The sequence below is a fragment of the Schistocerca serialis genome, chromosome 6, assembly GCF_023864345.2.
Source record: "Schistocerca serialis cubense isolate TAMUIC-IGC-003099 chromosome 6, iqSchSeri2.2, whole genome shotgun sequence".
Classification (NCBI taxonomy): domain Eukaryota; kingdom Metazoa; phylum Arthropoda; class Insecta; order Orthoptera; family Acrididae; genus Schistocerca; species Schistocerca serialis.
Window position 1 is genome coordinate 646275158 of NC_064643.1, and position 23196 is coordinate 646298353.

Below are 23196 nucleotides of genomic sequence, written 5' to 3' on the forward strand. Positions count from 1 at the left end.
TTGTTTTTTATAAACAGTGCACTGGCAGAAAAAATTAATGTGTACTGAATTGTTAATGGACTGTCTGATCATTATGCGCAATTAGTAAACAATTTAGCACCTTAGAGCCCTGAGGCATGTTAGTACAAAACTGTGAGGGTTAATAATGAGAACAGGGTTAAGTGTTTTAACAATAAGTTAAGACATAGTTTGGGATGAGGCATGTGTAGAAAAAGATGCTAATGTGAAATTGTGTATGCCATAGGGTCAGTCCACATAAAATCGCCTAATTTTGGAGCATTTTCCTGCTCAACCATCACACAGTTTTATGAAATTTTATGTGAACGTTTGCACACATCCCAAACAAACGTTGTTAACGTTTAATATTCGTGACAGTAATACTGGCCTAGATAGTAATTTGTTTGACTTCGTACGCAATACTGCGCAGAGCAAGCATGAATTTCTGGTGTATTTGAGCTGTTACATCTCGTACGAAATTTTGTTGAAAGAAATGAAATTTGCCATGTTGTACAACTTTATGTACTGTCTCAAGAATAATAATAAAAATAATTGTACAAGTGATATTCATCCAGAAAATTTTAGGCAAAATCACCCGAAAAGTATGGTGTGCAAAAAAGTGTCAAAGTTTGGCTGGTATATCTCAGGGACTACAGGTATGACGAATGTGGTACTTGATATGTTGTCACCTAATAACAGGAGACACTCTGATATAAAGTTTCATTTGTGTACCACTTTCCAATACTGAATTTATTAAGTGCAAAGTTTAAGATTTGTAAAAAGGTCAAAAACACAGTATTTTTGACCCAATTTTGTAAAACCCAGTGTTCTAATAATTCTCCAAACTGGATTCATTAGGAAGACCATGGTTTGAACCACAAAACAAAGTATATTTGGTTATCCAAATGCTAGATAATTTGAATCAAAGTTGGATGCGAAAATGATGTTACGTGGCCATTACGTTGCTTGTATGTATGATGATGAATTGAGTGTTGGCAACATTATTGACATATCAGTGGAACAGAATGATACTCTGACGAAATTTATGCATCTTCAAGGCCCAGATTTTTCGTTTTATTGGCTTGAAAGACAGAAAGCTTGTTGGTTACCAGAACCCCACCTCATTTCCATGGTCTCTTTGCTTTCAATATCGTCATCGCGCCGACAGCATCAATTTCCAGAAAATGTACTGCAGAAAGTGCCTCAAAAGTTTCGAAAAATGTAAGCTGAAATATTGAGAAGTTTAAAACCAAAATTGATATTACTTGCTTTCCATTTATGAGAGATAATAGCAAATGGCATTGTAAGGAGACAGGTACTACCACAAGGCTTTGGAACCTAAATTAAGAAACAAAATTACGGATGTGGGAAACAGGCTGAGGAAATCAACTCACGGCTGGTATTGCGTGACCCTTTGGTGATGGGGTTGCCACATCATGTTCTCGAACGGATAGTTACAGTGTCACCATGGACCAACACAATATCGTGTGCTATTACTTCTCCATTTGAAAATAGAAACAACATGCAATTAAACACAGACAATAGGTTGATGCATTGTAGCCTGTTGCTGTGGTCTAATCCCCCATATTTGCTCATCATTTTCAGGTATTGTTGGTGCCCATTGGAAAATCAAACACGCTTTTCTGAATGCTTAAAAAATACCCCTTTCAACTACGATTAGTTTGAAATTGATTATGGAAATCAAATTCTCAAAAAGCAAGTTGAATGTGATCTATTTTTGTAATTTTTACGGAAATCAAGTTTCAATTGATTTTGTAGAAATTTGGAAAGCAGTATGTGAATGATATTTTTTACAGTGGGAAATGTCGGTACATTGTTGTGTCCCAAGTTTTGTCTTTATCATGCCTTTTAATCAATGAGGTATAATAAGCCAAAGTTAAGACTTAATTTGCAGTGCATTTTTTCTTGTAACTTTGCCTCAATGTGAGTTGCAGTGTAGCCATTGTCAAAAATAAATTAAACCCACTGTTCTGGAGGGGTGGGGTGTCCTTAAAACACGTTGTTTCAATTGAAACTGGTTTTTGAAGCTTTAGTAGAAAATGGTAGTTATAAAAGGAGTGTCAAATTCACCCAATTTTCACCAGTTCACAAAAATCATCTTTTTGATGAATTTGTAGTTTTTTGCAAAATACTAGGTGAATGAAATTCTGTATTCCACGTCATTATGCTACCAATCTATTGCGTATTAAGTTTTGTGATCAGAAGGCATTTACTCTATGAGATATAAAGAGTCAAATTTTATATTGATTTGTGCTGTGATTTTCGCACCCAACTTTTATTCCGAGTGTCTAGCATTGTTAGCCTGTAATGGATAATCAAATACACTTTGATTTGTAGTTCAAACAATGGTCTTTCTAATGAGTCCAGTTTGGAGAGTTTAATAATTTTTTTTTTTTTTTTGCAAAATCAGGTTAAAATGCCACATTTTTGACCTTTCTACAAAATGTTTTAAGTTTGCACTGGATTTATTCAATATTGGAAAGTGGTACATAAATGAAACTTTATATTAGAGAACCTTGTGTTGTTAGATTAGTATAGGCCAGGTTTCACCTTTGTCATACTTTCAATTCCTGAGATATAAGCCAAACTTTGACACTTTTTTGGGCAATTTGGCCTAAAATTTGCTTGCTGAATATCGCTTTTCATTATTAGTCTTAAGAGAACAAAAAAATTGTACAAGATGGCCAAATTTCATTTTTTCAACAGAATATTGCCTGAGATATAACAGCTCAAATTTGCCAGAAATTCATGCTTGCTCTGTGCGAATGCATGGATGGAGTCAAACAAATGACTATTTCTTGTCTGGTATTGTTGCGAAAAACATCAAACTTTAGCAGCGTTACTTGTGGAGATGTGCAAATCTTCACATAAAATTTCAGTAAAATCTGAGATGGTTGAGTGGGATGGTCTAGATGAGCTGACATGGAATGTCAATATTTGAAAGTAGCGTTCCTGAAAACGTGAGTGAAAGGATGAGCACTGTTATTTATACAATGAGAACCACTGGTGCCGTTTGAGTCTGGCAGGCTGCTTGAATTTGCACGTTCTGTGGCATGATTGGCTAACGTCAAACCTAATTAACTTGGAAATGTCACAAGTCTAGGATTTTTTTACTTAAAATTATTTCTCAGCCATACCTACCCTGCAATGTTCTTACAATCTTTTCAGACTGTTTCTGACTACCCTATAAAACGGCCAAAATAAGCCAGGATCTGACATTGCTTGCATTCTACTAAAAATACTGTAATATTTTATCGAAAGTCATTAAAATGTCCAGAAATATGTGTGTCCTGACAGAAAGTAATAATGTGGATAATAAGAATGTAACTGTGGGATGTTAAAACTGGAGACAGGACAACCACTATACATGATACCACAACAGTGAAACTACATGACATTGTTGTGACTGATAATTCACAAGTTGCAAATATTTTTAACAAGCACTTCCTAAATGTACCAGCAAAAGTAGTTCAGTTGAAGAAGCAAGAGAATATATTAAAATGTCATTTCATAAAATTTAGGCAACTATTTGAAGTAGCATCAGTATCCTTCACTGAAATTGATAGAATTATAAAAAATTCTAGAAAAATGCAAGCTCATATGGAGTTGATGAAATTTCAAACAAAATTCAGGAAAATTGTTCTAACATAATAAGTAATATCCATAGTGATATATATAATGCATCACTGGCACGGGGAATTTTTCCAGACATCACAATATGCTCTTGATAAAACTATTTATAAGAAAGGTGACAAGAAACACAAAAATAACTATTATTGAATTTCCGTAATGGCATCATTTTCCTAAATGTTCAAAAAACTAATACACTTGAGTACTTTCACATTTAAGTGGAAACAATGTACTACCATATCTCACTTGGAATTTCATAAGGATTGCTTGTCTGACAGCACTATGTACACACTCACCAAACTTTACAAGCGGTAAATAATATAGTATCACAGTTGGCATTTTTTTTATCTTTCCAATGTGTTTGAAAGCATAGATCACATTACTCCTTTAGAAAAATTTATGTTTGAGGGAATTGATGGCTTTACACATAAGTAATGAGTTTGAACCATACTGAGCAAACACATTGCACAAAACTGTGCTTAACAATTCAGACAGTGTTGGAAGAATAGAAAATTTTAGTGACTGGAGAGAAACCACAAAGGGAGACCCATAGTGTTCAATTTTGAGTCCTCTTCTATTTCCTTATTTATGTGAAATACATTCCACTTAACATTCATCAAGCAGAATTGATACTTTTTGCAGATGATACTAGTATTATAGTAAATCCCATTAGAGAGAAAGCAGCAGAAGGGTTTGTGAAAGATGTTTTACAAAGAGTCACAACTGGGTCTGTAAAAATGCCTCCCTCAAAATTGTGAGAAATTGCACTATATTTAGTTCCCTACAAAAAATAAAGTCTTGCCAACAAATGAAGCAGCATATGAACAGGAACCAATATACAGGGTAGAGTGCTCCAAAGTTTTGTATGCTCATATTGATGAAAACTTAAAGTGGAAAGATCATGTTACTGAGCTGTTCTAACAATTTATGTTCAGTTACTTTTGCTCTTTGTATAATTGCTAGCCTTGAAAATGCATGGATCAAACTCCTGACACATTTTGCATATTTCCACTTAATACAGAAAGAAAGTATTGCACAAAAGTGAGCTGCAAGATTAATATATAACATTCACTTTGGTCATCAAGTAGGTATCTCTTAAAGGAGTTAGGCACAACCAAAGTACATGCACTCATGTTAAGAAAGAACAGAATACCTCGAACGTCTAGACATAGGACTTTCATATTTCTGCAGAAATAATTAGCATTCAGTCACCTCGGTTCAGCATGTGTCCCGTTGCCTAGCAGGCAAAGGATCTGCCATGGGCCCTGATAACTTGTTCCATCCGTGATGGAATCAACAAGTATAAGACGTAAATGGCATTCTGTTGTATAGACATCCATGTTGCATTCATGTGGTTCAAAAGTTCATCTGTGATCATTGGCCTTGGGGGTAGAGCACTGCACCCATCATTTCACCATGTTGTTGTTGTTGTTGTGGTCTTCAGTCCTGAGACTGGTTTGATGCAGCTCTCCATGCTACTCTATCCTGTGCAAGCTTTTTCATCTCCCAGTACCTACTGCAACCTACATCCTTCTGGATCTGCTTAGTGTATTCATCTCTTGGTCTCCCTCTACGATTTTTACCCTCCACGCTGCCCTCAAATACTAAATTGGTGATCCCTTGATGCCTCAGAACATGTCCTACCAACCGATCCCTTCTTCTGGTCAAGTTGTGCCACAAACTTCTCTTCTCCCCAATCCTATTCAATACTTCATTAGTTATGTGATCTACCCATCTAATCTTTAGCATTCTTCTGTAGCACCACATTTCTAAAGCTTCTATTCTCTTCTTGTCCAAACTATTTATCGTCCATGTTTCACTTCCATACATGGCTACACTCCATACGAATACTTTCAGAAATGACTTCCCGACACTTAAATCAATACTGGATGTTAACAAATTTCTCTTCTTCAGAAACGCTTTCCTTGCCATTGCCAACCTACATTTTATATCCTCTCTACTTCGACCATCATCAGTTATTTTGCTCCCCAAATAGCAAAACTCCTTTACTACTTTAAGTGCCTCATTTCCTAATCTAATTCCCTCAGCATCACCTGACTTAATTAGACTACATTCCATTATCCTTGTTTTGCTTTTGTTGATGTTCATCTTGTATCCTCCTTTCAAGACACTGTCCACTCCATTCAACTGCTCTTCCAAGTCCTTTGCTGTCTCTGACAGAATTACAATGTCATCGGCGAACCTCAAAGTTTTTACTTCTTCTCCATGAATTTTAATACCTACTCCGAGTTTTTCTTTTGTTTCCTTTACTGCTTGCTCAATATACAGATTGGACAACATCGGGGAGAGGCTACAACCCTGTCTTACTCCCTTCCCAACCACTGCTTCCCTTTCATGTCCCTCGACTCTTATAACTGCCATCTGGTTTCTGTACAAATTGTAAATAGCCTTTCGCTCCCTGTATTTTACTCCTGCCACCTTTAGAATTTGAAAGAGAGTATTCCACTCAACATTGTCAAAAGCTTTCTCTAAGTCTACAAATGCTAGAAACGTAGGTTTGCCTTTCTTTAATCTTTCTTCTAAGATAAGTCGTAAGGTCAGTATTGCCTCACGTGTTCCAGTGTTTCTACGGAATCCAAACTGATCTTCCCCGAGGTTGGCTTCTACTAGTTTTTCCATTCGTCTGTAAAGAATTTGTGTTAGTATTTTGCAGCTGTGACTTATTAAACTGATAGTTTGGTAATTTTCACATCTGTCAACACCTGCTTTCTTTGGGATTGGAATTATTATATTCTTCTTGAAGTCTGAGGGTATTTCGCCTGTTTCATACATCTTGCTCACCAGATGGTAGAGTTTTGTCAGGACTGGCTCTTCCAAGGCCGTCAGTAGTTCCAATGGAATGTTGTCTACTCCGGGGGCCTTGTTTCGACTGAGGTCTTTCAGTGTTCTGTCAAACTCTTCTCGCAGTATCATATCTCCCATTTCATCTTCATCTACATCCTCTTCCATTTCCATAATATTGTCCTCAAGTACATCACCCTTGTATAGACCCTCTATATACTCCTTCCACCTTTCTGCTTTCCCTTCTTTGCTTAGAACTGGGTTTCCATCTGAGCTCTTGATATTCATACAAGTCGTTCTCTTATCTCCAAAGGTCTCTTTAATTTTCCTGTAGGCAGTATCTATCTTACCCCTAGTGAGATAGGCCTCTACATCCTTACATTTGTTCTCTAGCCATCCCTGCTTAGCCATTTTGCACTTCCTGTCGATCTCATTTTTGAGACGTTTGTATTCCTTTTTGCCTGCTTCATTTACTGCATTTCACCATATCCCACACATTTCCAGTTGGTGACAAGTATGGTGATCTGGGGACCAGGGCAAAAGGCTGACATCCTGTGACACCAAAAAGGCAAGTGTTCATGCAACAGTATGTGGTCATGCATTGTCTTGCTGAAAATGGCATCTGGGTTTTTGTGCAGAAAGGTTATGGCTGTGTGCTGCAGGATGTCATTTAGGTAGGTCACACTGGTCACAGTGCCCTGGAAACAAACCATTTGTGATTTGTGGTTGTACCCAGTAGCACCCCACACAATAAGGCCTTGAATTGGCACTTGCGTGAATGCGGCCATCCTATTCATACAAACAGAATCTGGATTCGTCTAAAAACTTCCTGATGCCATTCCTGTCCCCAGTGACATTGTTCCATACACCATTGCCGTTTAGCATGTTTCTGCACATATGTCAAAGGTAGGCAAAGAAGTGGATGACGCACACATAACCTGTGTGTGATAAATGGCGATGGACTGTCAATCCTGATAATGTGTGGTGTGTTACGCTGTTCCATTGTTGATCCAGATCTGAGGAGGACACAGACCTGTCATGCAATGCCATTTGGATGAGGTTTCAATCTTCTCAGGGGTTGGCCTGGGTGAAGTGACATGAACCATCTCTTGATGTTCTGTAGCCTTCCGTGAACCATTCTACACATGGCCTTTGCACTACCGAAACAGTTCATCCCATACGAGCAGCAATTTCCTGGAGGGATGCATCACATTCTCTGATGCCAATAATGCACCCTCTTTCAAACTCACTGAATGGATGGTACAGTTAGCGCATATGTCTGCTCAAGTCACACAGATCCACTGCCTTCTGTTTATAGTTGCAAAGGGAGCTGCAGACACATTTTACTGGTTGGTGATGGTGCGCCACGATATCGATGTTGACTTTGAACTTGTGGGCTGCAATGGTTCAAGTGCTGATCTTTTCTGCAGAGCATACTAATGTACATGTGCTGTGAATAAGAATGTCCTATCTCTAGTCATTCAAGGTGATCTGTTTCTTTTTTTTTCCTCTGAAGATGAATGTGCATTCGCTAATGAAATTCATCATAAATAATCCATCACAATTTCAGAAGCATAGTTATGTCCATACCCTGAACACTAGAGGAAAAAATGATCTTTACTAGCTGTTATTGAAGCTGGCAGTAGCTCAGAAACTAGTTCAATAGGTGCAACAAAGATTTTCATCGTTTGCCAGATAATGTAAAATGACTGACTGTTAGAACAACAGGTTTTATATCTAGCCTAATATCATTGCTTATAGACAACTTCTTGTACTACATGGATGAATAAAGCAAAGTTTTCAAGTGTAGTGCACGAAGAGGACTAAAAAAATATGTTCTTCAGTGTTAACAGTAATCATATACACATATCCTGTAAACTGGCCTGTTCCGTATCATTTCGAAAAGAGAATTGTTCAAATGATCTACGGAACGTGTAACAAATAAATTAAACAATTAACTGTGTGAGCTCAAAAGGCCAGCATTAGCGGCCTATCGAGAATCTACATTGTAAGTTCTCAGTTCTGTAGAATCTACTTCAGGAAATGTATACTAGATTTGTTATTCTTCTGCACACTTAACAATACCACTATAATTAAATCATTGAAAAATAAATGTACTCGTAGGCTAAATAATCTTTTGTTTTCTCACCAGGAACCTTTAATGCCTTGGACAACACATTTTAGTTAAGTATGTTTAGTAACATCAGGCATCCAGTTGTCCTATCATACATGGTTGGGAAATGTTCATATGATGTCATTTTGAGTCTATTTGTTTAACCATTTCATTGACTGATTTGTTTTAATAATTCAAACATCTTTGATAGGAGACTCAACTACTCAGCATAAGATACAACAGAAATGATTAAAAGGATATACACATGTAACTCACAGGAAATGGTTTACTTGTCTCCTTATTAAAAAAATTTAAACAATAAACGACAGTTAATGAAAACGGAAAATTCGTGAAGTTAGCGTAAATGATTACAAAAGCAGTACTCCTTGTAATATTCTTGGGTGGGAGCCAAGCAGTTATGATGGAATGGGTGACAAACTTCACTGAAAATTAAGTTTCATGGTAGTTTAGAGTAAAAGATGACTCTGACAAGTAAATTGTGCAGTATATTTTGCTTCCGTCTATGTAGAGTAACATAATTGTCATAAATAATTTGTGCCAGTGGAGTCCTACAAGGACTATAAAACCTATCATCCCACATGGAGCAGTGAATGTATATATGATTAATTTACCATTGATCCACATTCTCCGGAGAAGTTGACATTGTAGAATTGTTGCATAATTTTAATATTAATCACATGTTAAAATAATCTACATGTTATTCAATTAAAACATCCCTATAATAAGATATATGAATAGTTAGTAAATAGAAATTTCAGGATTGAAATAATAAATTAAAATGTGTAAAGGTGACCACACAACTACAGGTGATTGATGTGTGGCTCAGAGACACATTTAACATGAGGGTTCATTGAACCACCTTCACAATAGTTTAGGGTTCATTGAACCACCTTCACAATTCTCTATTATTCCAATCTCGTATAGCGTGCGGAAAGAACAAACACCTATGTCTTCCCGTATGAGCTCTGATTTCCCTAATTTTGATCATGGAGATCATTTCTCCCTATGTAGGTTGGTGTGAACAAAATATTTTCACTTTCAAAGGATAAAGTTGGTGATTGGTATTCTGTGAGAAGATTCCGTCACAATGAAAAACGCCTTTCTTTTAATGATGTCCAGCCCAAATCCTGTATCATTTCAGTGACTCTCTCCCACATATTTTGCAATAACACGAAACGTACTGCCCTTCTTTGAACTTTTTTGATGTACTCCGTCAGTCCTATCTGGTAAGGACCCCACGCTGCGCACCTGCATTTTAAGAGGGTGGACAAGCATAGTGTAGGCAGTCTCATTAGTAGATCTGTTACATTTTCTAAGTGTCCTGCCAATAAAACGCAATCTTTGGGTAGCCTTCCCCACAACATTTTCTGTGTGTTCCTTCCAGTTTAAGTTGTTCGTAAGTGTAATTCCTAGGTGTTTAGTTGAATTTATGACCTTTAGATTTGACTGATTTATCGCATAACCAAAGTTTTAACGGATTCCTTTTAGCACTCATGTAGATGACCTCACACTTATTGTTATTTTGGGTCAACTGCTGATTTTCGCACCATTCAGATAACTTTTCTAAGTCATTTTGCTATTTGTTTTGATTTTCTGATGAGTTCATTAGTCGATAAATGACAGTGTTATCTGCAAACTACCTAAGATGGCAGCCCAGATTCTGTCCCAAATCATTTATATAGATAAGGAACAGCAAAGGGTCTATAACTTTACCTTGGGGAATACCAGAAATCACTTGTTTTACTCGATGACGTTCCGTCAGTTACTATGAACTGTTGCCCCTCTGACAGGAAATCACAAATCCAGTCACGTAACTGAGGCGATATTCCATAAGCACACAATTTCACTACAAGCCACTTGTGTGGTACAGTGTCAAAAGCCTTCCGGAAATCCAGAAATACGGAATCAATGTGAAATCCCTTGTCAGTAACATTCAACACTTCATGCGAATAAAGACCTAGTTGTGTTTCACAAGAATGATGTTTTCTAAACCTGTGTTGGCTGTGTGTCAATAGACCCTTTTCCATTTCACACACACACACACACACACACACACACACACACACACACACACACACAAAATTGCCCGTTTGTGACTGACATTGTTTTTGGTTGACCGGAAAGGCAAAATGCAAAAGGGAGGGGGAGGGGGGGGGGGGTGATTGGGAGGGATGAAGATGGGGTGCAAAAGGGTATAGAGGAGTACAAATTCACGGATGCACGGAAGAGAGGGACTGTTGGATTTCGGTGACGTAATGAAATTGATGTTAATGTTACACGGCACCTTTCCTACTAATTGCTACAGGTTTCACTTTATACTATGTAGCGACACTGCAGTTTTTTGTCCAATCCCTACATCACGTCATAGTGCAGAAGGAACACCTTGATGCTAAGGAATTTCAGCACACTGTTATCCACCTACTGGTCTGAAGATGTGGCTGACGACACAGCCGACCTACACATCGCCCCACGTTTTGTCAGAGTGTGACACGACTGCAGGGTGGACACATTGATGCAGCATTGCGCAAAACACAATTAAAGTCTGTGCAGGGGAGGAATGTTTTGGGATAAGGAAGGAGATGAAATTGTAATGGTTATGGAGAGGGAAAAGGACAGCTAAGGAAGGTGACTATGAGAGATATTGGCCAGCGGTGTTGTGAGAATGGAGGATTTCCTTAAGGAAATTTTCCAACTGATAGTTCAGTGGTGCTGGTGCTTTGGAAGGTGGTGTGGGAGGTCTGAATAATTCAAAAGCCATTGATGTTATACCAGCTGTTGGAAGACACTGATCTTCCGATGTGCATCACATTCAGCAATTAGTTGATCCAGTTAACTGTTAGCTGCCATTTTTAATGAAAATAAGCAGGTACCTGAGAAGTCCAGTAAACCTTGAGACAGTCTTATCTTTTCATATGAGATGTTAAGCCATGTGTAAAAGTAAGTACACCATGTATCATATACCAGCTGTGCTGCCATTAACTGTGCAAATGTCTATGTGAATATTAGAGTTACACCTGCTTAATCTGAGGCTTGCCAGAATCTTGACAACTCAGCTGCTGAATATGCTGCTTATTCCTGTGCAATTTGGATTTTCCCTTCAGCACCAGTTCTTGGAGATTGCTGTAGAGAACTGTCCCTCCAACAGATCCTATTGTCTCTTATTCTCCCTGGTCTAAACCTGCATTGGTCTCTATTCCCATTGCCCTTGTATGCAGACCACTTACCTTAGCCAGGTGCGGTGTACCCCTTCTTCTGCCGTTGTTTCTCTTTGACCTCCAGCGTAGCGTGTGCTGTAGGCATATCTGAAGGTTAACATTGTGGAAGTCTGGTGAGTTAGGGGTGGTAGTATGGATATGACATACAAGGTCACATTAAACATATTGAAGTTTATTTAATATCATGAACAACAAAAATGTCTTAAAGGGACTTATGAATATGAGAGGTAGAATCATAATTTGAACAGTGTGAGTGTAAGAACTAAAATCGTAATAACTAACATTTAAAAATATTAATTTAATAATTGCCACAAATTGATTAAATTTACTAGATGGAAGTTTACATCCACCCACCCTCCCTCCCACTCCCCATTCCCTCCCCACTGCTCATCCTTTTAACTCTTCTTCCACATTTGTCCTCCATCCTAACATTACTACTGCTTCCCTCAGCATCCCCCCTTTCCACCCACCAACACACTCCCACTTTCCACCTCCCCTCTTTCCAGACCCTCTTCTCGCCCTCTCCCTTTCCACTCACCACCTTTGTCCTGCTATCTGTCACCCTCATCACCAATCCTTTCAATCCCCTCTCCACACACTGTGTCCATCATCCTCTCCTCCATCCATCATTGCTTCCCTCTTATATTACAAGAAATAGTCTTAAAAAGTCCAGGGGTTCTCAGATCCTCGAGCTGGGAAAATGAAGATGAAGTAAATGATGAGGGGATTAATGTAAACACAAATTTTCTGCTGATTTTGTGTCATTTGCCTAATGTATAGCTAAACTTCTAAACAAATCAGAGCCTTCTGCCTCCATCACATGTAGCATTCATGAGAATAATATAAGAGAGGTTGGGGAATGAACACAGGCACACAGACAGCTATTTTTACTCTCTCAAATCACGAATGAAGCAAACTTCATAGGAGCTAATATTGATATGAAGTAAGCTTCACCTGGTTTTGGACTATAAATGTTGAGGAGAAATGTACAGAAGAAATTTTTTGCTCCTTCCCTGTGTATTGTAAGCTTTTTCTTCACTCAGACTGGACCTTCCATCTCTTAACCATAATGAAGATACCTAAAATTATAAAATCTAACATTTGTGTGACTAATGTCTTTATTTATGTCTTGACGTGTAGTAAGAAGATTGACTTCAAAATAATTGGTTGAAAACATGTAATTTATTGGTGTTGAAGATGAGGAAATATCTCTTAGAACTTTACATTCTTAAAAATATAATTGTTGACAGTACTCTGTGTAAAATGTTCTGACGTGTATTTGTTTATAGTTCAAACAGTTATGTTTATTATTAAATAGCTGAAACTTGTTTTAACTTTATTATGTTGCAGGAGATAGTTTGCAACTACGAGCTTCTACATCTGTTTATGAATTGCGTCAAAAGTATAACCTAGATCTGTCATTGTTTGAACGAATGTTGAACAATGGCATACATTGTGAGATCTTAAAGACTCAGCACCGCATGCGATCAGAGTTTGTTAGACTTTTAGTGCCTGCTATATATCCTGCAATAAAAACTCACACCTCTGTTAAAAAATATGAAGAAATTGCAGGAGTTGTAGGCAACTTGTTTTTTATAACACATCAACAGACAGAAGAAGAGGTATGTGAAATATATGTGCATCATCTTATAAAGTTAAGCTGTGTGCCATGAGTGGCGGAATAGTTGTGTATTATTTTTAATGTTCTGTGAAGACAGGTTCTCATTTGCTGCACGCCATAGTTTCTTTCTTCCTTCCTTCTTTTTTTAAAGTCATATTGGAGTTTATTGAGCACTCCGTAATGCTTCCACGTCAACAAGTTATCCACCCCTCCTTTAGAACATTTTCAGTACGTCAAGTCAGTCTGGCTGAGGGAGGTGGCACGTTGGTTCGCACATTGGACTCTCATGGGGAAGGATGGCTATTAAAGTCTGCTTCCAGCCATCCACATTTAGATTTTTCACAATTTTCCTACAATGGTCCAGGCAAATGTCGAGATGGTTCTTCTGAAAGGGCTTGGCTGATTTCATTCCCCATCTTTGAAACAGTCTGAGCTTGTACTCCATTTCTAGTGGCCTTGATGCCGACACCACATTAAACCCTAATGTTTCATCCATCCTCTTTGCAATCAGTCAAATCTGATATATGGCCTACACAATTTGTATTAGAGATTAGCTACCTCCTGTGGAGCCCGCTAATGAAACTCGGACCATTATTTCCCTTTCCTGCCATGAAAAGTATTTGTTCTATTTTCTATTGTTCATATAGATCACACTAAGGTTTTGGCTAGCACTTTGTTTTTTGCTCTTGGAATTTACAACTGCTTTTTTATTTATGCCAAAAACTAATGTTTAACTGTTAATATAAAGTAAGCGTGGAATGTCAGATCCCTTAATCGGGCAGGTAGGTTGGAAAATTTAAAAAGGGAAATGGATAGGTTAAAGTTAGATATAGTGGGAATTAGTGAAGTTCGGTGGCAGGAGGAACAAGACTTTTGGTCAGGTGAATACAGGGTTATAAATACAAAATCAGTTAGGGGTAATGCAGGAGTCGGTTTAATAATGAATAAAAAAATAGGAGTACGGATAAGCTACTACAAACAGCATAGTGAACGCATTATTGTGGCCAAGATAGACACAAAGCCCACGCCTACTACAGTAGTACAAGTTTATATGCCAACTAGCTCTGCAGATGACGAAGAAATTGAAGAAATGTATGATGAAATAAAAGAAATTATTCAGATAGTGAAGGGAGATAAAAATTTTTATAGTCATGGGTGACTGGAATTCGGTAGTAGGAAAAGGGAGAGAAGGAAACGTAGTAGGTGAATATGGATTGGGGCTAAAAAATGAAAGAGGAAGCCGCCTGATAGAATTTTGCACAGAGCACAACTTAATCATAGCTAACACTTGGTTCAAGAATCGTAAAAGAAGGTTGTATACATGGAAGAAGCCTGGAGATACTAGATGGTATCAGGTAGATTACATAATGGTAAGACAGAGATTTAGGAACCAGGTTTTAAATTGTAAGACATTTCCAGGGGCAGATGTGGACTCTGATCACAATGTATTGGTTATGAACTGTAGATTAAAACTGAAGAAACTGCAAAAAGGTGGGAATTTACAGAGATGGGACCTGGCTAAACTGAAAGTACCAGAGGTTGTACAGAGTTTCAGGGAGAGCATAAGGGAACAATTGACAGGAATGGGGGAAAGAAATACAGTAGAAGAAGAATGGGTAGCTTTGAGAGATGATGTAGTGAAGGCAGCAGAGGACCTAGTAGGTAAAAAGACGAGGGCTAGTAGAAATCCTTGGGTAACAGAAGAAGTACTGAATTTAATTGATGAAAGGAGAAAGATAAAAAATGCAGTAAATGAAGCAGGCAAAAAGGAATACAAACGTCTCAAAAACAAGATCGACAGGAAGTGCAAAATGGCTAAGCAGGGATGGCTAGAGGACAAATGTAAGGATGTAGAGGCTTATCTCACTAGGGGTAAGATAGATAGTGCCTACAGGAAAATTAAAGAGACCTTTGGAGAAAAGAGAGCCACTTGTATGAATATCAAGAGCTCAAATGGAAACCCAGTTCTAAGCAAAGAAGGGAAAGCAGAAAGGTGGACGGAGTATATAGAGGGTTTATACAAGGGTGATGTACTTGAGGACAATATTATGGAAATGGAAGAGGAGGTAGATGAAGATGAAATGGGAGATACAATACTGTGTGATGAGTTTGACAGAGCACTGAAAGACCTGAGTCGAAACAAGGCCCCGGGAGTAGACAACATTCCATTAGAACTACTGACAGCCTTGGGAGTGCCAGTCCTGACTAAACTCTACCATCTGGTGAGCAAGATGTATGAGACAGGCGAAATACGCTCAGACTTCAAGAAGAATATAATAATTCCGATCCCAAAGAAAGCAGGTGCTGACAGATGTAAAAATTAACGAACAATCAGTTTAATAAGTCACGGATGCAAAATACTAACGCGAATTCTTTACAGACGAATGGAAAAACAGGTAGAAGCTGACCTCGGGGAAGATCAGTTTGGATTCCGTAGAAATATTGGAACACTGGAAGCAATACTGACCCTACGAAGTATCTTAGAAGCTAGATTAAGGAAAGGCAAACCTACGTTTCTAGCATTTGTAGACTTGGAGAAAGCTTTTTACAATGTTGACTGGAATACTCTCTTTCAAATTCTGAAGCTGTCAGGGGTAAAATACAGGGAGCAAAAGGGAATTTACAATTTGTAAAGAAAGCAAATGGCAGTTATAAGAGTCGAGGGACATGAAAGAAAAGCAGTGGTTGGGAAGGGAGTAAGACAGGGTTGTAGCCTCTCCCCGATGTTGTCCAATCTGTATATTGAGCAAGCAGTAAAGGAAACAAAAGAAAAACTCGGAGTAGGTATTAAAATTCATGGAGAAGAAGTAAAAACTTTGAGGTTCGCCGATGACATTGTAATTCTATCAGAGACAGCAAAGGACTTGGAAGAGCAGTTGAACGGAATGGACAGTGTCATGAAAGGAGGGTATAAGATGAACATCAACAAAAGCAAAACGAGGCTAATGGAATGTAGTCGAATTAAGTAGGGTGATGCTGTGGGAATTAGATTGGGAAATGAGACACTTCAATTAGTAAAGGAGTTTTGCTATTTGGGGAGCAAAATAACTGATGATGGTCGAAGTAGAGAGGATATAAAATGTAGGTTGGCAATGGCAAGGAAAGCGTTTCTGAAGAAGAGAAATTTGTTAACATCCAGTATTGATTTAAATGTCAGGAAGTCATTTCTGAAAGTATTCGTATGGAGTGTAGCCATGTATGGAAGTGAAACATGGACGATAACTAGTTTGGACAAGAAGAGAATACAAGCTTTAGAAATGTGGTGCTACAGAAGAATGCTGAAGATTAGATGGGTAGATCATAAAGAAGGGATCGGTTGGTAGGACATGTTCTGAGGCTTCAAGGGATCACCAATTTAGTATTGGAGGGCAGCGTGGAGGGTAAAAATCATAGAGGGAGACCAAGAGATGAATACCCTAAACAGATTCAGAAGGATGTAGGTTGCAGTAGGTACTGGGAGATGAAGAAGCTTGCACAGGATAGAGTAGCATGAAGAGCTGCATCAAACCAGTCTCAGGACTGAAGACCACAACAACAACATAAAGTAAATTACATATAGCTGCTAAAACAAAATTGAGTAATTTACTAATTGTTTTCTGGCCGGTGTGGCCGATCGGTTCTAGGCGCTTCAGTCTGGAACCGCGCGACTGCTATGGTCGCGGGTTCGAATCCTGCCTCAGGCATGGATGTGTGTGATGTCCTTAGGTTAGTTAGGTTTAAGTAGTTCTAAGTTCTAGGGGACTGATGACCTCAGATGTTAAGTCCCATAGTGCTCAGAGCCATTTGAACTAATTGTTCCTTCCCTGCTTTTATGGAAGATATATATTTTATGAAAAAAGATTGTCAGCCATCTGTATTTTGGTTTTTTGTTTCTGATAGTTATTTCAGAGTGAAAGCTCCATTATCAAGGTTTCCTAGATTCATGTGAGGCTTGTCATAAGGAATGAAATAATCACAGCAGAGGGAGGTTACATTTTTATGCAGATTGGGGGGGGGGGGGGGGCGGAACCTTACAAACGCTAGTAAAAAAGTAGACTACAGTGACATAAAATACCTGTATATTGGGAGAATCTGCTTCACTGGTGGTCCATTGTGATATTGCTTTAAGTTGTTTCATTGCACACACAGCATAAGCAAAGTGAAGAATGGAAACATTAAAAATAAATGTCCTATGTGATCAAAGAAATTTGCTTGAAGTAATTCTACTCCATAGCCTGATACTAAGTATAGCTTTTGTTGCCAACATACGTTACATGGTAGTAGTGTTATGTGGCTAGATCCCAAGTGCCATGCGGATTTGTAATGTTGTTGCATTCTTGTTGCAGACAGGCACTTCAGTTTTTTTTTTTTTTTATAAGAATCTTCACAGTTGGCTTTGATAACCCGAATGAACTTGTCTCAAGCTTGAAAAGATAAATTCAAGTGCAATTTGTTGGTTTGCAAACAGTGCCACAGCTCTTGTGTTTAATATGTAAAGTGTTATTTTTAAAGAAAAACTAAATTTATGTTGTTTTTAACATTAGTTGTTTTATATGAGAGAAATGCCAGAAAATTCCACATTATTGTTAATCTTCTTGTTACGGTTAGTTTTGTGGAGTGATGTAAGCACTGTGTGTCATTCTGTTGTACAATTTTTTTTTTTATAAAATGAATGTATTTTGTATGTGCTGTACTCATTCTTTAGGACAGTTTGTTTCATAGTTTTTAAATCCTGTATCTCTTGGACAGTGTGTATGTGCAAGTGCGTGTGAGTAGTCTCTGTCAGATACTGAGTGGACAACTACTTTACCCCCAGAATTGTTTCCCAAGAGGATGGCATCATAATTAAACCATTTAGGTGTAGAATATAATGGCTGCAGTTTCCCCTAGCTATTAGCCATTTGTAGTGCCAATATAGCAAGTCCGTACAGACATTGCTTCCTTGTCCATAGTGCAGAATGGAGTTATGTACACTAATGGTAAGATTTTCAACAAGTACGTGTCTAATATAAAGCAATAAATGAGGACTTCCTATCACTTCAAAAGAAAAACTTGCCTTGTTAGCCACTTTATCTTCAAATGATTTGAATATCTACATGCAGGAGTTGAGTGAGGTTCTTTTAGCTATACAGCAAGCAGCAGTTCTTGTTATAAAGTTGCATGATGAGTAGTAATGTACTGTAAACAAGACTTAGAAGTAAATGTAGTAAATATTAAGATGCTGACAGCAGATCAACAGTAGCTATGTGGTAAAACTGAGGCAGTGGCTTTTTTCAAAGCAGCAGTTTTCTTTCTGTTTGAATTGATTAAAATTATGTAGCATAGGCATGAATAGCATTAAGTAGTATTGTGGTAACTTATTTTTAGTATAGTACACAATTTAAGGTTCTATGATTTCTGAGGCTTTTGTTGTTGTATACCTTGACTATTTCTTGATTTGCTCTGTGGAACATAATGTATGAATGACTGTTGCCCTTCTAACAATTGAAAAGGCTGCTGCCCTTCTTATGGAACCATATGTTTGTCTGGCCTCTCCACAGATACCTGTCCACTGTGATTGCACTTACGGTATGGCCATCTGTGCTGTTGATGCACACAAGCGCCTATGGCAGCATCCATGGTTGCTAAATGCATAAAACATGAGATTCTAGAACATTTAGAAATTTTCAGGTGTAGAGCTATGCGACTGTATCATATACTTCATGGAAAGTCACCAGTGTTCTCAATCCTCAGTACTGTTTTTTCCAAGTGAAACCGTGACATTTTGTTACAATATTTGGAAGGCATTGGAGAAAGATAAAAATTTACCCAAAGTTCGACACTTGGAATGTAATCACTCAAAATGTAGAGCATGCCAAAACAGATATATGAACTTATTTCATTTTAAAATTGAGTGTAGATAACCATGCTCCACAAGCATTGCACATCGTTGATGCTCAAGTTAGACGAGGAATCCCTGCAACAGAGGGCAGTGTCCAATCTGGAGGTATTTGAGGAGGATTGCATTTCATCTTCGTGTCAGAAAGGAACAATGCCCCACCAGATATTGTGTTTTACCAGCTACGTTTTACCATCTTGCGACTTGCAGCCACACCTCGCAATGGTGCACGGTCCTGCCCCTCGGCACTGAGACGATAGTGAGTACAAGGACTTCGTATTTTATCATTATGGGTGTTGTGCACATCTCCTTAACTGCTGCATCTGCTTTGCATTCACGCGTCCTAATACCCACTAAAATATGAGGTCCGTTGAAACAATATTGGCTGTTTGATCATAAAAACATATATTCATTAGGAAAATATTCTATTGGTTGTTTTAGCTTTCTACAAACGTACTTCGCTTTTCCACGTATTTCACATTAACTTCCAAACTCTTTTCATAATTTTGCACCAGCTTCTGCAAACTGTCTACTACGAATTTCTCCGCCTGGCAGATGAACCAGTTTATAGTGATTGCCTACTTGTCACCTTTAAACTGTTGATTATCATGGTATCATTAAAATGCAAGAGGTAATAGCAACTGGGTGTGGGGTTGGGATTGTAGGATATATGGTCAAAAAATCTCTCAGCAGACATGCTGAATCACATCATGAGTATTGGTAGTGGATGTGTGGATACATTTTGCTGTGGAAGGTGACTGTCCAAGATGAACAGTTTCCTGTGCCATCTTCTTTGGATGGCACAACTCAGTCTGATGTGCATTCTGTAATACATTTCAACTAATTGTAGATCCACATTCCATGAAATCTAACTAAACAGTGCCCTTTTGATCCAAGAAAATGGTAGCCATCATTTTTCAAATGAGGTAATAAAAGTGCTTGAATTTTTTGTTTTCTTTGAGGTCAGTCGTATCACTGCATTAACTGTTGTTTTGATTCTGTGTTGGTTTAACACATTCGTAGTCTTTAGTTCATACTACAGGTGCAGTTCTAATGTGGAGCTCAAGATCACCCAAGCCATGTAGCTGTCAACTGTGAAATGGGACTGTCTGAAACTGCTGATATTTTCAAAACCACCCCTAGTCATTTAAAGGTGTTAAATTTTGTGTTGATAGTTTTTCAGAATCCAACTTGGGCGAACAAAAACATGAAATTTTTTTCTTCAAGGAAACAATTCTTAGAATATTATGAAGGCAGCAGGCAATAATTATTAAATTTTTTCATTTGTGTGGACATAGTGTCTGTAGTTGCTTTTTAAATTACTAAAGGTATTCAAAATCTGTGTTGATTTAAAACATCATTCATTTCCGTGTGGATGTGACCGCATTTTACACTCATGTTCAGAAGAATTAGAACACCTCAAATGATTAGGGAGAGGACTTTCATATACACAGGACATGTACATTAGTATGCTCTGCAGAAATGATTAGCATGTCAGTCAACTCCGTTCAGCATTTGTCTAGTATGCACCACATTAGGTTCTGATAACTTATTCCGTGTGTGAGGGCATCAACGTGTGTAAGGTGTGAATGGCATTTTGTGGTATAGCACCACACACCATAAGGCCTTGAGATGGCACTGTAGGATTTAAGCAAATGCAATCCCTATGATACCACTCGCCCTGTGCTCAGGGAACCAAAATGCGGCCATAATTTTGAAACCAACAGAACCTGGATTTGTCCAAAAACACTATCCGGTGCCATTCCTTTCCTCAGTGATGTCATTCCATACACCATTGCTGTCTAGTATTTTTCTGCACATTCATCAAAAGTAGGCAGAGAAGTGGACAATGTGAACGTAACTCGGGCCGTAGTAAACGAAGATGGACTGTTATCCCTGATAGTGTAGATGTGTTACACTGTTGCTCCAGAACCGAGGAGGATGCAAATCTGTACTGCAATGCCATTCGGATGTGGTGTCGATCCTCTCGGGGGCGGGGGGGTCTGTGTCGGTGCGACGTGACCCATCTCATCATGTTCTACAGCCTTCTGTGAACCATTCTGCATGCACCCATTGCACTGCCGAAACGCTTCGTCCCACACGAGTAGCAGTTTCTCAGATGGATGCATCACATTCTCTGATGCCAATAATGCACCCTCCTTCAAACTCACTGATTCGACAGTACGATTCGTGAATACATCTGCGAGGCATCATGCACATCTGCTTAAGTCACACTGATCCATTACCTTCAGTTTGTAGCAACAGCAAGAGCCCCGGGCAAATTTTACCGGAAGATGCTGTTGCTCTGCGATATCAAATTTGACCTTGAACCTGCGGGCTGACATGGTTCAAATGCTAATCATTTCTGCAGAACATACTAGGCACATATCCTGTGAATATAAAAGTCATGTCTCTAGTTTGTGAATATAATCGTCATGTCTCTAGTTGTTCAAGGTGGTGGTTTTTTGGACTTGCGTGTATTTCAAAAATGGTTCAAATGGCTCTGAGCACTATGGGACTTAACATCTATGGTCATCAGTCCCCTAGAACTTAGAACTACTTAAACCTAACTAACCTAAGGACATCACACAACACCCAGCCATCACGAGGCAGAGAAAATCCCTGACCCCGCCGGGAATCGAACCCGGGAACCCGGGCGTGGGAAGCGAGAACGCTACCGCACGACCACGAGATGTGGGCGTGTATTTCATGTCATGAAATGTGTAATGCTGCAAACCAACATGAAGTTAGGACCAAAATATCAGTGCAAAAGACAGGAATACCAGGAAAGCATGCAACCAGGTGACACTTTCCTGTGTAAGCAGAAAACAGACAAACATAATTCTTTCTATTATATTTCGATGCTCCAGAACTTTTTAGTTTGTATTGTTGCTTGTATCATCTTTCATGATGTGTATTACAACATTTATAGCTGATGGGTGCATTTTGTTTTAAAACTCATTGGATATCATGTGAGAATTAAATAACTTAAATGAAGAATAGAGGTCTAAAGGTTGTAAATTTAACAAACATGAAAATTTTGAAAAAGCTGGAAAAAGTGCTGGACATAAAGGTGAGGAATGTATTTCCTCAGTAGATTTGCTTTAACATCTAAAAAAGTTTTGCATAACCTTGGTTGTGAGAGTTCCAGAACCTGTACAGATAATTGGAATAACGATCAAAATAAACATCATTTCTGCCCATTTTATTGCTCATGAAAGCCACATTGCATGTCGTACCACCATACAGCGAGACCTTCAGAGGTGATGGTTCAGATTGCTGTACATATCAGTACCTGTAATACCTAGTAGCACGTCCTCTTGCATTGACACATGCCTGTATTCATCGTGGCCTACTATCCACAAGTTCATCAAGGGACTGTTGGTCCAGATTGTCTCACTCCTCAGCGGCGATTCAGCGTATATCCCTTGGAATGGTTCATGGTTCATGTCGTCCATAAACAGCCCTTTTCAATCTATCCCAGGCATGTTCGATAGGGTTCATGCCTGAACACGTTGGCCACTGTAGTTGAGTGATGTCGTTATCCTGAAGGAAGTCATTCACAAGATGTGCATGATGGGAGCGCGAGTTGTCATCCTTGAAGATGAATGCCTCGCCAATATCTTACCGATATTGTTGCACTATTGGTTGGAAGATGGCATTCACATATTGTACAGCCATTACGGTGCCTTCCAGGACCCCCAGCAACGTATGTTGGCCCCACATATCATCACCCTGAAACAGCAAGGTACCCCCACCTTGCTGCACTTGCTGGACAGTGTGTACAAGGCGTTCAGCCTGACCGGGTTGCCTCCAAATACGTCTTCGATGATTGTCTGCTTGAAGGCACATGTGACACTCATTGGTGAAGAGAACATTATGCCAATCCTGAGCGGTCCATTCAGCATGTTGTTGGGCC

The 23196-nt window shown here is 38.7% G+C and overlaps 1 protein-coding gene across 1 annotated transcript in view; it reads left to right on the forward strand.

Moving 5' to 3' along the window:
- Nucleotides 1–23196, forward strand: part of LOC126484625 (NFX1-type zinc finger-containing protein 1-like) — a 269764-nt gene that overhangs the window by 56958 nt on the left and 189610 nt on the right. Inside the window, exon 4 of the mRNA XM_050108209.1 lies at nt 13150–13421. Coding sequence (XP_049964166.1) covers nt 13150–13421 — 272 coding nt within the window. The remainder of the gene's footprint in view (nt 1–13149; nt 13422–23196) is intronic.